Source organism: Struthio camelus, chromosome 24, assembly GCF_040807025.1.
Source record: "Struthio camelus isolate bStrCam1 chromosome 24, bStrCam1.hap1, whole genome shotgun sequence".
Taxonomy (NCBI): domain Eukaryota; kingdom Metazoa; phylum Chordata; class Aves; order Struthioniformes; family Struthionidae; genus Struthio; species Struthio camelus.
The window spans coordinates 8,200,449-8,214,938 of record NC_090965.1 but is presented as its reverse complement, the minus strand read 5'-3'; the positions used below and the strand labels follow the sequence as shown (position 1 = coordinate 8,214,938).

General features: G+C 49.9%; 1 protein-coding gene across 2 annotated transcripts in view; it reads left to right on the top strand.

The window, feature by feature from the left end:
• Positions 1–12,748, top strand: part of PLXNA2 (plexin A2) — a 189,990-nt gene extending 177,242 nt beyond the window's left edge. For both annotated transcript variants that reach the window (XM_068918140.1, XM_068918141.1), the window contains exons 27-32: positions 4,835–4,934; positions 7,303–7,493; positions 8,163–8,332; positions 10,515–10,727; positions 11,015–11,165; positions 12,298–12,748. In XM_068918140.1, coding sequence (XP_068774241.1) covers positions 4,835–4,934; positions 7,303–7,493; positions 8,163–8,332; positions 10,515–10,727; positions 11,015–11,165; positions 12,298–12,393 — 921 coding nt within the window. In that variant the 3' untranslated portion in view covers positions 12,394–12,748. The remainder of the gene's footprint in view (positions 1–4,834; positions 4,935–7,302; positions 7,494–8,162; positions 8,333–10,514; positions 10,728–11,014; positions 11,166–12,297) is intronic.
• The last annotated feature ends 1,742 nt before the right edge of the window (positions 12,749–14,490 follow it).

Below are 14,490 nucleotides of genomic sequence, written 5' to 3'. Positions count from 1 at the left end.
CAGGGAAGGACCAGGAGTTGCTGCCTTCCTTTGAAGCCTCGTACACATTATGATCAGACAGGCAATCTGGTCCAAAGCACCAGGCTGCAGTGGCAACTGCTCTGTCACGCTCATGATCTTCCTACACGTTGATTCCTGATCATCATACAGGAAGCAAAGGAGGGAAAGGGAAGATTTACTTCAAATACTGTCACGTAGGAGGCTCGAGGGAACGTTGCTGTGAGTTACAGGACGAAGCTAAGTCAAGTAAGGGTGAATATCAGGAGCTACTTCTTGACAGAGTAACATCGAGTCTCCTCAATTTCAGATCCAGTCTTCCAGGGCAAATAACAGGAGTTTTGCCGCTGAAATAGTATACAATTAGGCTGGACGGTGAAGATGCTTTATTTTGCACTGGCCAGGGTGGACTGGGTGACCTCAGAAAATTTTTCGATCTTTAACTTTTGCAGCCTGAGTGCCCAGTGCAGCCCGGGCTGTTCTGGATAGGCGTGTCTTGGTTGGAAAGGGCTTCTAACAGTGTGTGAAAAATGCAAAAAGAGGTGAAGAAAGAGCTGAAGAGAATTTGGATAAGAGGAATCAAAGGCCTGTCTGCAGCAGAAGATAACTGCGTTAATTGGGGCCTGTAACCTACTACTGTCCATCACTATCTACACCAAAGTGTTTAGTATTTAATCTGGCATCTTTCACTGTTTATGCACCGTCTCGAGTCCATCAGCGTGACTCCTGCTGTGTAAGTTGAATGCGAGCCAGTATTGACAGCAGCCATATAATCAGGGAGTGAGGCAGAGAGAATGGCATAAATATGCAAAGTGCGTGTAAAAAAGCTGCTCTAGAGGCAACTTTTCCAAGCAGCCTGAAGGATTTAAACACAGATTACCTTAAAAATCTCGTGGGAGCTGGGCATATGAATTCCATTGTTGGTTTTTAAAATCTCTTTTACCTGACAGTTGCAAGGGATTACCCAACATGCAGGGAAGCAGTAAGACTTTATTATGCCTTGATCTTTAAAAGTCATCTAAGGAAATCAGAAGTGAAATTCAGATTTGCCTGATGTGTGTGGGGTGCTAGGGGAGGCAGTACTTTCATGTTAGTGCCTGTGGGAAATCTGAGCCATAACTTTACCCTTAAAATAAACGAAATTCTTACAGCGCTCAAGACGCAGCAGCTATTCCTACCATTTAAATGTCAGTTTTGCTCCGGAACAAAGTAAAAGTTTGCTGCCAAATATCTAAGTAGGTAGCAGTTGCACATGTCTCTCCTAGCTCGGGCCAGAACTCTGAGCAGCGGGAATAGAAGCGTTGAAGCCATAAAAAGAAGCCAAGTTCTCTGCATTGCAACAGAAATCTTGTCAAGGCAGGGCTTTTGCCAAATACAAATAGCAGTTTTTTTCCTGTTCCTACTGGTTTTTTTTCCTGTTTGAGTAATGAATGTTTTTATTAGGTATCAGAAATACAGATGCTCCAGAACTACACAGTAAAACAAATATGCGGGCGAAGGCATAGCTTAGAAGAGGGTATAAAAGCATTTGGGCTTCAAGCGCTGCTCTTCCACCATTTTAACCATTTAAGAGCGTCCGAGTAAAGAGACGGGGCCGGGCAAAGGAGTAGCCAGGGAATCTTGTCACCAGCAGGAACTCGGAGAAGGGAAAACTAGCTGCTATAAAGCAAGTGTGGTTCAAGCCAGGAAAATGAAATCCAGATTCCTCCGACTTTTGGAGGACCAATGAAGTTGGTATCCACCCATTTCTAGAAACAATAAATCCTTGCTCTGCAAAGCTATCTCCATCTTTTATTCAGAACTGTTTTTTCCTTTGCTTGGTCAGATGTCTCTCCCCTTGCCATATACTGTTATGCACCATTACCTAGGAGTAAGCATTGGAGCAAGAACCAGGAAGTCCATGAGCGGCGTAGTCTTGCGTCTGATGATTTCTGGGCTTTGTTCGCTTGGCAGCCCTGTTCCCTGCTGCTCCTCCAGGATTGGGGGCCAACTCTTGCCATGGACTGGACCAGCCTGCCTCCTACCGTGCTCCATGTCAGGCTGATGAGGTTGATCATAGGACAATTATTTAATTCCAAGACTGTCTTCACTCCACATTTCTCTGCTAGATTTTTACACCGTATCTTTATTTTCTACATGTTTAGAGTGATAAAAGTATACCATATATCTGCATCGACTGATAAAATGTTTTTTTCGTGGGAGACCTTAACATGTAAAAGCCAGACTGGATTTAAAAAGAAATATTAGTCTTTCTGTAATATTTTTGAACAGCCTTATAGAACTATATGCCTGCTGCTATTTCTTCATTTATAAAAATAGATTTATAGGTTAAATAGGTATAATTCTTTGTTAAAGTCTCTGGAGCTTTTCCACGAAGTTGTAAAGAATCGTATTTCATTTGTGTAGTATCCTTTTGGTTTCGTGCCTATTAAATTTGATGGGAGAGTCTCGGCCCCATGTGGCTTTACTCAAGGAAAACGAATCACTGAATTTAATATCAAATGATTTACAGTGGCTCACGCAGGGTTAACTCAGAGGCAGCAAAGCATGAATACCTGTCGGCCACTGGGAGTCTGGAAGGGCTCAGAGATTAGAAAACTGTTCTAAATGAAGAATTAGAAGCAGGGAGGGAAGATTTGTGTAGAAAATGAGATCCAGGAACCAACTTGGCCGTGGAGCCTCTGCCTGGGGCTGGGTCGCGTTGCTTGTGTCCGTGCGGGCAGTGTCAGCTGGACTCCTGGACTGTCGCTCTCCCCAGCCTCGTTTTTTTCCTTTCTTTAAGGTGTTTTGTGCAGCACATTTCCAGATAGTGGAGGAATCGGAATATTTATAAAGTTGTAAAACAGTCAGCCAGCTTCTTGAGCGTCTCTAGGGTTTTATGGGATTGTGGCAACAGCAGAGTAAGTTGGGGAAGGAATGTGTGTTACATCTGATGCTAATTTGCACGCTGGTGTTTTTTAGCTGACAAGAGTCATTCGACCCAACGTTTAGAGAGCGAGAGTGCTCTGTGTGCGCGGAGTTTGTAATACCTCTCTGCTAGTTAACCACAGCGCTGATGAAATTGTACCCCGGCACGGCAGCCTGGGAATTCCTGCCTCCGTGCGAGAAGCCAGGGCTGCCTTTGCATCCCGCGCGCTGGAGCGCTCAGGTTTCTCCAGGGTGAAACTGAACTGAAGTGGCAGCTAATAACAGCCTAAGAAAATAATATCACCGCTGATCGTTTCTTCCATTGACTTAATAAATTGGATGAAGTGAGGCAGGAATAGAAAAGGAAATAACAGAGGTGTTTGAAGTGTTTTGCTTAGAAATATCTCACTTTTGCACTGTGAAGTGCAAGTGACTATTATTTGCACTCTCACTAGCAATAATAATAGCTCTCATTTATGTTAAACCTTTCATTTTAACAGAACCCAAGCCTTGCAGGGAGCATTATGCATTAAAGCTTGTTCTGTTGCTAAGTGGAGCACGCAGCTTGTGTTGCAGTGGCGGGAGTCGTACAAACGCCCCTTCTCTTGATGGTATGGGGAGACTCCCGCGAAGCAACGTGTAGTTCCTACTCTGGAGTTTGCCTGAAACCCCCAGGTGAACTTCCCTGGATCCTGATTTTAAATACCTGACGGAGAGCAGCTTGGTGGAGCACTGGCTTTGGACAGAGCAGTTGCCCCAGGGCATGGCTGGCATTGTGACACTGATTGCGGGAAGGGGAGCGTTGTGAGCAGCGGTCCAGAAACAGGGAGTGAGTTAAGAGGAAGGTGTCTTTGATCACACCAAGCAGAGAGCCAGCCAGCCAGGTGTGGTCGGGCAGGCCACTGCGGAGAGAGGCTCCGTCACCGGTGGCGGGTGATGGACGGGCACGTGCCGCGGTTTGGAAGGGCAGAGGAGGACAAATCCTCGAGGAGCTCTCTTCTCCGGTGCCTGCTCTCACAGGTTTCCATGTATATGGACTAATGCTCCTTCCTAGTAAATAATGGAGGGCTCGATCCCAAAAGCAATTTCTCTGGCAAGAAGAGAAGTTTCTTGCGTGTAGCTCCTCTAAGTAATTCATTGGCCCCATCCCAGGGGTACGTCAACCCGAGGGCGGGTGGCTTTCCCTCCCCTTCCCTTGCCGCGCTGTGCCGTGGGGCTCCGAGGGCAGAACTGAGAGATGCTCAGGGCTGTTCCCTGCAAACCTGCACGTTCCTAATTAACCAAAATAAGTTAAAAAGCTTCCAGTGACTACTAGATTTACAGGGAGGGTAAAATTAAACATGCCTACTAAAATCTGCTATAACAGAATCTTGTTAGCACTAATGTTCATTTATAGTTTGACTTCCCAGCATTTAATTCCTTCTCTGGTGCAACAGAGAGACTGACAATTTAATACCTTAAAGATGGCTTTATGACTTATTCAGCTGCAAATCAAACTTCTAAAGTTCATAAAAATTGTTAAAATAAAAAATGGTTTAATGGGAATGTTTTATGGTCCATAACATTATTATAGCTGTTTTATTCCCTCTGCATTGTTACTTTAATTGGATCACAACAGTTCTTGAGATTCTCCATTTTTATTGGATAAAATGTAATCTTAAATCAGAACGACCCAAAACATCTTCAATATGTCTTTTGATTTATCACCCCTTTCCTTCAGAGTCCCTTGCTGTTGAACTAGCCCTGGCCCACTACAGCGTTCGACTAGATAAGGAGCGCACCTCTCCCTTAAAGAGCATGGGGGAACCAGCAGGACTTTCTCCCCTTGAGCTCCTTGCTGGGCCCTGGGGGTCGCTGCTCGCTGCAGCGGGGTCCTCGGTGCGGAAAGCGGGTCTTGCTGATCTTTCCTTCTCTTGCTTTGCCTCCCCAGGTGTCGGACCGCTCAGTGGTGGCTCTCGTTCCCAAACAGACCTCCTCTTACAATATTCCTGCCTCCGCCAGCATATCCCGAACGTCTATCAGCAGATACGGTGAGATGCGGAGTTAAGTGGCGGGAAATTGTGGTTCACAGACAGCGACCTGCTGTTCTTGTTGCTGCACTTAACAGTGTTGGAGGCAGCCCGGAGCTGTGCAGGAAGCGAGCACGTCGGTGCCGGCCCACAGCGTCCCCTGGTTTTAATGGAGAGCAGCAAATGTCTTGGGGGGGCTGGTATTGAGGCTGCCTTTGGCACGGGAGGGCAGCACCCAAGGGAAGCAGGTGAACAAACAGCAGCGGCTTCCTCCAGGGAGCCACTTCATGTGGCCCAAAACGAAAGTACGTGTGCCGGACCTGCCAGAAAAGCGTCATTGGCTCCTGGTTTTCTGCAAAGGCTTTTTTCTGCCTCGGAGCAGAGCAGCAGAAAGACGAGAGAGGCTGGGAGGAGGGGAGAAGGAAAAGCGAGGCGCGCCGGGGCAGCCTTTGGGCATGCGCCTCTTAGAAAAGGCGAGAGGCAGACTTCTGGCTGACGGGCTGGATATCTGCTGCTGCCCGAGTCTAGCAGCCGGCTTCGCGTCCGTTCACGCGCGCTGGGCTGCAGGAGAGAAATACCCGATTCCCTCATCAGCTTCTCCTCTGAGTGGAAGATCCTGAATTCTTGGCTAATGGGTCAAAAACGGGTAACAACAATTGTCACTCAGCATGCCAGGATTCACACACCTGGGAATATATTATCTGCTTGATAGCATGGCTAGACACTTTACAGATGGTCCCTAAAGAGTTTACACTCTGAATAAATGAGTCTGTTAGGTGCCAGGTGTGCATTTATAGCGCTACATCCACAATAATAGTAATAATATGTTTCCATAAAAGGTAGCAGTGGCAAATTCTCTCGCACGCTGATCTTTCATTATCCTTCATTTTACACAGTGTTTGCAAATGAGAGCTCTCTAGACAAACTTGCCTCCTTGGCTTGTTTATAGCTCCCAGAGTAATTTTCTTCTCAAGCAAGGGTGCTGAGAAGCCATCCAAGTGGTAAGAGAGTCTTTAGGCAAAAGCTGTGTCAGGCTCTGTGTATCAGAGAAAAGGCCGTTTCTCACTGCGGAGTGTAATCCACCCAAGAGCGCCCAGTGCTTCCCACTCTTCAGGTGATGGAAAAATCCAAGCTGGGTCACCCAACGCGAGTCTGAAGTTCTCATTGATCTATGTCAGATGGAGAAGTCTTGGCAAACTACAAATATGAATTATCATCACTCATGTTAAAATTAATACTTCTAATTGTGCAGACAGAATTTAAATGAGATACTTATTTACTTTCCCCACTATATATCAGTAAGGAGCTATGTTTAAAAATAGAATTACTAGATGCTTCCCTAGCTGTCCCCCATCTCTCTCCTTAATTACATCAGCTGGAATACTCATTTATCTAAGCCTTAATCAGGGATGAAAGTCTAGCTAGTTTTGTAATGACTCGCGTATTTCCTTCTGCCGGTTTATGATTGATCCCCTTACCCTTGCTGGGCAGGGTGAGCAGCAAACCGGAAGGCTAAACTGAGAAAATGCATGAGGTTCTCGGGGAACAAAGAAGTTGAGCGAGAGAAGTGAACGATGCGCTGTTATGCGTTGGCCTCGCTGAGCTGTTCTGCCCCTGTGGATGGGATGCAGGGAGGCAAGTTCTTTGGGAAGTTAAATATATCGCACGTCACACCCTGGGTTTCTTGAGCGATTACGGGAAAAGCCTTTGGCTCCTCCACTTGGAACTTGCCCTCCCTGGCTGGCGAGGAGGGCAGGAGCAGGGAGGTCAGCGGGAAGCGCATCCCCTCGGGCCCAGAGGATGAAACAGCCAGGGTGGGATGCGTTGCCAGCCTGCAGCTTGGACTGCAGTCAGCACTTGGCTTGATCTTTTGTTGCTCTGATGAAAGCCTCAGGAACAGAGCTGCTTCTTTCGTGATTCGTGGTTTCTGCCCTTTGTGTTGACTGTGTCTGGCGGCTTGTTATTAGTTACACAATACCCACGTTAAGCCTCTGATGCTGCACGCTTTCATGCGCAGGGTTAATGTCCAGGAGTTGTAACTCGTGGAGGGATCTTCTGTGGAACTGTACTATTTCGGCCCCTGTAAGTAAAGGATGTGAATGAATTAGGACAAGTTCCACATCTGAGTGAGAGAAGAGAAAGGCCTGAGACTAAGGGACTCCGTGTTCAGTGAAGACTAGTGTTTATCTCATTTCAAAGGACGTGGTAGCTTTTGGCAGATGTTTCCATTTTGTTGGTATCTGTGTTGGATTACATTTTGTTATCCTGCAAAAAAGCCAGTGCAGAGGATTTGGGCATTAATGAGCATAATGGCATCACTGAGGAGGGGCAGGTAAATGCGAAAAATTGCTTCTATTGAGCATGACCAACTTCTCCTCCTGTCTTCCAGACTCTACCTTCCGGTACACGGGCAGCCCAGACAGCCTGCGCTCCAGGGCTCCCATGATCACCCCGGACCTGGAGAGCGGGGTCAAAGTCTGGCACTTGGTCAAAAACCATGATCATGGAGACCAGAAGGAAGGGGACCGGGGCAGTAAGATGGTGTCTGAGATCTACCTGACTAGGTTATTAGCTACAAAGGTAACTGTCATACACTTATATTTGCTTGCGAAATGAGTGGAGAGGTGTGTCTCGATGCCCTGCTGGCCCTTGACTAGTCTTATACATTCATTAGCGAAGCTCATCTCCCAGTCAAGGATCGTTCCTGCTCTGCAGTCCTGGCCTCCCCGGGGCCCTGCACCGGAGCACACTGGTACGGAGACAGAAACTGCCCTGATTTCCTAATACTGCAACCTTACGGTTACAGTTATACGTTAATGTTACAGCTGTAATACTTCATTCTTTTCCAAGGTATTAAAACTCTAAGAGTTGGAAAGACACCACAGTGCCTGTAAACACTTAACCAGCTTCCTCTGCCAGGGATCGTCTTCCTGCCGTTCACTGTGCGTTCATCGCTGTAGATAGCACAGATTTGATTGGGAAAGCACAAGAAACTGTATTTCACCTTAGAAATAGAGAGTAAGTGCAGCCATGAGCAACTGCAGCCCAGAATATTACCCCAGAGCCCTTGCACAGTGCAGTCACTGTTGCTAAAGAAGTAGACCTCACCGATTCCTGCGGGATCCATAGCTATAGGTCTGTGGGGCTGTGCCGAGCTAGTAACACCATCTGGAGTCCCTCCTGCCGTTGCCGGTTAACCAAGCGTGTGTACATCCTGCCCTTCACCTTGTTGGCTGCTGCTCCCATTAGGGTACACTGCAGAAATTTGTGGACGACTTGTTTGAGACGTTGTTCAGCACTGTGCACCGAGGCAGCGCGCTCCCCCTGGCCATAAAGTACATGTTCGATTTCTTGGATGAGCAAGCAGATAAGCACGGCATCCATGACACAGATGTGCGGCACACATGGAAGAGCAATTGGTAAGCGTGGAGGAGGGAGCGGAGAGGGGACAGAGGTGGCTGTTGAGCAGTTATCCCTGCCCTGGTACAGAAGAGATGGGGGCAGAGCTTTTGGAAGGGCTGGGGACAAGAGTCCTGTAGCTTCACAGAATGAAACGTACCTCAGAAAACAGATCGGTGCCCTGAGGTCCCTTTGTTTGTTCCTGAAGACGACGCGGCCCGAGCGCACCCCGCGAGCCCCCCGTGCGAGTCGTGCTAACGCTCCTCAGGCAGCAGCGGCGCTGCCCTAGTGCCCGTGCGGACGCCACGTGGGGCTCGAGTCTGGTTTGCGCCATCCCCTGGCACGCGCGGGCTGGGCTGGGGCACCGGTGCTGGGCAGCCGCAGAGCCCCCGCGGGCTCTCCACCTCGGGCGGTGGAGGAGCAGAGACGGTGTGGGTCAGCGCGGGGAGCCGAGCTCGGTTTCTGAGTCCCCGTCCATGGCTTCCAGCCACGAGGGCATGCCGGACTCTGGAAATCCCTGGCTGTACAGAGCTGCTCGCTGCCCGCCTTTCCACGCGTGCACCGTGCCGCTGCGGGGGCAGCCAGCGCGTGCTCGGGGGGACGGCGCAGCTAGCTGCCCCTTCCCAAACGCTCCTGGCAGCTGCTGGAGCCGCTGGGCAGGGAGAGGAGGCGGCGGGAGGGGGAAAGGAGCCGGCGCCATGCGCGACCCACCCAACGGCAGCTCGGTTCAGCGAACAATGGGAGCCGTTACGTCTCTGCCGCTGCCGTTATTTTAGGATTAAAAGCTCCGTGGGTTAGAAATTTACCTCTGTGAGGCAGGAAAAAAAAAAAAGCACAACAAATGGCTGCTCCCTGAAGACTTTTGTATTCCCCCCTCCCCAGTCCCTTGCGGTTTAAAAAGCCTCTAATCATCACGTCTGCAAAAGCTGGATATCCTGCTAAGGCTGTACAAAGCTAAAAAAACAATTTATTGAAAGCTTTTTAGAAGGAGGAGTTATTAGGATAGAAATGCCTGAATCACAAATAAAGATGACACTTAAAGCTATAGAAAAGAACGTGCCAAACGGCAGAGATTGTTCTGCCCGAGCCGCCGAAGCGGATGGAGCCGCCGGCGTTGCCCGTCTCTGCCTGGGGCAAGGACGGCGCCAGGAGAAGGGGAAGACATCAGGCTCCAAGCTAACCGCTGCGCGGAGCCCTTTGGTAGGGTTTCACCTCGTCCTCCGGAGACCGGCAGGTGCCTGCGTGTCCCGGGAGGCCCCCGAGTCTGGGGAAGGGAAGTGGTGGGAGCGCAGCGACTTTCCCCAGGTATTCACGGGAGCGAGCGGGAAGAGGCTCCCTGGCTTCTAGCTCCTGCATGGGAAAACGCCGCTGTGCGTGCCCCGTGTTGAGCAGTGGCGTTACAGCCGCCGACCTGCTAGAGACGGAGACGCGGACGAGTGCCTCGAGCTTGGACTGCTGCGTCCTGGGGTCACCACTGCGGGGCAGCCAGCAGGAAAGCTCGGGAGCCGGGAAGGGGCATGTTTCGGGGCTGGGGAGCAGGGAGCGGGGTCGTGCAGCACCCCCGGAAAGGGAAGCGTTTGCTGGGAAGCAGAAGGCAGGTGGGACCAGCGCTGGTGGGAGTGCAGGAGGTGGCAGGGCTGGCGCTGAGGAGGGGATATGGTGAGCTGTTGGCTTGCGGTGTTGCAGGAGTTAAGGCTGAAGCCTTCAGTGCGGCTCGCTGGATAGAGAGAGTTGAGACTTGAAAGGTAATAGAAAGCAGCAGCTGTTTTTTTGATCCTGCTATACAGCCAAAGGAAAAAGGAATAATAATTCCCCTTTGATTGCAAAGGCCTCGGGATTTGGGGACAAAGCCTCTGATGCCTGCTGCACTGCTCCGCCGTGATGGACCGCGGTACGGCCGGGCAGCAGATGATTAGCGTGGACTCCGGCAGCCTCTCTGCCCCGGGCTCAGCCCTGCGCAACAGACTCTCATGTTAATGAACTCCGTTTAATGGACTCCTGGTGGAGCCTCTCACCAGCACCAGCGCACGCTGCTCCGCACAGCCTTGAAAGGACAGCCTGCCCTGTGCGTGGTGGAGCCGGCCCCGCTCCTGCCTGGCCGCCTCTGCTGCCCGCCGCTCCGCCTGGGCACGTAAAACACCCGAAGTGACCGCTCTTATTCTTTCACTTAACGTTTCATTTTGTTTCTTGATTTCCCTGCAGCCTCCCTCTCCGTTTCTGGGTGAATGTAATCAAAAACCCACAGTTTGTGTTCGATATCCACAAAGGCAGCATCACAGACGCCTGCCTCTCGGTTGTGGCTCAGACCTTCATGGATTCGTGCTCCACCTCCGAGCACCGCCTGGGCAAGGATTCCCCCTCCAACAAGCTGCTCTACGCCAAGGACATCCCCAGCTACAAGAGCTGGGTGGAGAGGTGAGCGTCAGCACGGGGTGGGAGCCGCGTCTGTGCGTGGCTGGCCAGCGCGCGCTGTTCCTGCCAGCTTTCCTGGGCTGAGTCGCTCCAGAGTAATGGCTTTGCTCTTGGTGGTAGAGGACGTACCGCCGTTGGCTCTTCCAGTGAGCCAGTGGCACAGGTCAGCATTGCCTAGTGTCGCTGCTTATACTTTCAGCACCCAGTCAGAGATTAAATCCCAAGGGCAGGAGGGGTGTTTTGAGCCTCTGTGTGTCTCATGGGCCCTCCTTCGCCTTTTATTCTCGCAGGTATTACGCAGACATTGCCAAGCTCCCAGCCATCAGTGACCAGGATATGAACGCCTACCTCGCGGAGCAGTCACGCCTGCACTCTGCCGAGTTCAACATGCTGAGCGCGCTTAACGAAATCTACTCCTACGTCAGCAAATACAGCGAAGAGGTGAGTGTCTTTCTGGCGACGGGCTGCAGAGTCCCTGCCATCTCCGTGGCGTGTGCGGTGGGAGAGAGCACTCGCGCTACAGTGCGACCATCACTTGCATCCCTGTTGCCCTTATCTGTCTGTTCATGCGCTAAGAGGTATGCCCGTAACATACCTCCTAGGAGACTGGAGAGCTAAAATACTTTGTGAGCAATTGAATTCCTCAGTCTTGGCATTTCCCCAGTGCAGCCCACTCCTAAATGCAGTGGAAAATCATCGTGGCCCAGTGAACCTTCCCAGAAGCATCTATGTCTTTTGGGAACAGTGTGGCACAAATCCCATGTTGCAGTGATGCAGACTCCTGTTTGCAAAAAATTCCTGGCAGCATGAGCTCCTTTAATGAATGCATCGCTTGAAACCAAGTTCTCGCCATCTGTTCCACCCCTTCATTTCACTGGAAGAAGAACCTATTTTGCAATTACATCCATTAAAAGGAAGGTTTTTGTCGTTTAATTGCATGTATGCATTTATGATACAATGCCACAACCATTTTCTGATTAGGGTCTAAAATCTCATAACTTTCATGCTAAATGAGACAGGAAATGTAGAGTCCATGGTACAAGAGTGGGAATGATTGCGTTGTGCTGGTAATGTGCATTGAACAGTCCAACAAATAAATCAGCATGACTGTGCAATGGCACAGCGCTTACTGCTTTGCTTTGCCATTTATTATTTAAGTTTCTTTGTTGGAGCAAAGCTAAGGGAAGGTATTTATTTTAACTGTAAAACCGCAGCAACTGAACGTTGTGTGCACTCTGGCTGGAAGGAAATCTTGAACCTGAGAAAGGTTTGTCAGTACTGCACTGTCCCAAAGTCATTAACTGTCTGTTGCTACTATATTGCCCGGAGAAATACTAGGCATTGCTAGTGCCCATACTGAACGCTGCACCCGTCCTAGAAATCTTTCCCGTGGCGTCATCAAGACCAGATTTATCTGGTGCTTTTTACTGAGTCTCTGTCTGTCCCACTCATCCACGTTTCAAGAAGCTCGCATCTTTCTGAATGCACGCCCAGCTCTATCCGCCCCCTCTCTCGCGCACTGACTTCTTTTTTCTTTTTTTCTCCCCCCCTCCCTCCTCTTTTTTTGTACCAGCTCATTGGGGCTTTGGAGCAGGATGAACAGGCACGTAGGCAGCGTCTGGCATACAAAGTAGAGCAACTTATTGGTGCCATGTCTATTGAGAGCTGAAGAAAGCTTGTGATGCTCGCGGAGAAGAGCAGGGTATTGCAAAGACTCTCGGGAGTTAAGAGCAAGAACAAGCAAGAAAGGCACTGGACACAAATAAATACCGAGGTGTTTTCTAGAGGGAGCAGACGCTGGCCCAAGGACTTGCTATGTTCAAAATCACATAGAATGCCGTTTGAAAAGACAGAAAAAAAATAGACAAAGCATCTCAATCAGAATCAAATCAAGATGGATCAATTTTTCAAGTATACATGGAAAGGAGGAACCTGGAAAGTCTGGATATCTCCATGACTGCTGCTTTGCATGAAAATTGTTTGATGTATATTAGGAAATAAAACTTTATTTAAAGGTTTTTTTTAAAAAAAAAAGGAAAAAAAAGGAAAAAAAAAAAAGAAGTAGAACAAAAAACCACAGAGGCCACAGAGATAATGCTGGCAACACAGTTCAGTTCTGATTTCTGTCTTCGTGAGATTCCCGAAGTACGTGGCTCAGACATTCTGCGAATGGATACTTATGCCAATAGGAAAGTTTGGAAAATGGAAATTTTCCGCATTCTGGGATCTTATAACAATATGAGCACAAGTTTGCACCCAGCCTTTTTACACAAGGTAACAGTTTAGCCAGGAAAAGGTTCAGTGGCTGAGTAAATTATAGGCACTAGAAGGAACTTTACCTGAACTGCAAAACCATCAGATCATCCAACCTGTCTTGAAATCCAGCTTTATCTATGTATTTATATAGTGTCTCTCTCTCTCTCTATATATATATATTTTTTTTAAATCCCATTTACTGTTGAATGAGGAAGGATCTGATTTTAAACACTTTCCCCTTTTCCGTTTCCATTCCACCCCAGCGGGTCGCTGGCCCGGCGCAGCGGTATTCCTGAAGAACGTCCTGTCTGCCGCGGCGCTGTCGCCAAGGCAGTTGCGTTAAGTTGATACTGGTGCATTGTAGTTTTCTGCAGGTACAGTTGGAGCGAAACCAGTCGGCTGACTTTTCCCAGCCGAGGAAAGCTAGGGCGGACTGTTCTTTGTTGCGTTTTGGTGGGCTGGTGGTGTCTTGTGGCAGCCACGTCTGCTTTCTTGCAGTAAAAAAAACAAAAAAAACCCATGTTTACAGTGAGTGATACTTGAAAAGACTAGACTTAGTGAGATGACATATTTATTGTTTTTCTGTGGGACTCGCAGACAAGATCAGAACAGACTTTGTTTGAGTTTTTCCGTCAGCGTACGCGATGTCGCCCGTGGGTCGGGCATAGGACTTTTATTTCCACCAGAAGGAAACCTTTGCTCGAGGCGGGAGGAAATCCCGACCAGCGCCCGCGTGCCCGTGAACGGGCTGTCTGTGTGTCCGTCTCAGCGTCTCGTTGTTGCATTCGGTCCCCGCTGGCCGTGATGGCCCGTGCTCGCGCGGCCAGCGAAAGAGAAACGTTTGTGAGTGTTATTTCTTTAAAAGACGCCAAAGCTTTCGTGTCCCTTTGGAGAGCGCCAGGAGGGGAAGGACCACTGTAAATATTTCCTCTGTAATAAATACAGATGCGTGTGCAGGCTGCAGCGGGGAGGACACGGTGATTAGGCCTAATGGCAAGCGCAGCGTGGACCGCGTGAGCCGGCGGTTGCAGGACTCGACGCCGCCCGGGAGAAGCGGTGCGGAGGGGCCGGGGCTGGAGCTGTCGCGTCTCGGCGGCTCTTCCTCCTGCGGCGCTGCTGCCGCTCGGGCTGCGAGCTGAGCGGCCGTCGGGGCTCGGACCCGCGGCGCCGGCGCTGTGCAGCGCCGGGTCGGGGGCGTCCGTAGCCTGGCCGAGAAGGAGAGAAGGGTGTGAAAAGGGCGTCCGTGTCACCGGAGGTTTGCCGGAGGCTCCCCGCGGCGAGCGGAGCCCGCGGGCCGTCGGCTCCCGCTCTCGAGCCGCGGTTCAGAGCGGAGCCAGCGACGGACGGGGCGGGGAGCAGCATTGAGAGAAATACTCAGGAACCTTGTGGGTTTAATTACCGCCACTAAAAGCCATGCCAAGACCACTTTCTTTGGATAATCCACTTTTGTGAGTTTCTCTGGGCCCTATTAATAGTCTGGAAGAAATACTAATGACTGACCTTGTGCAAT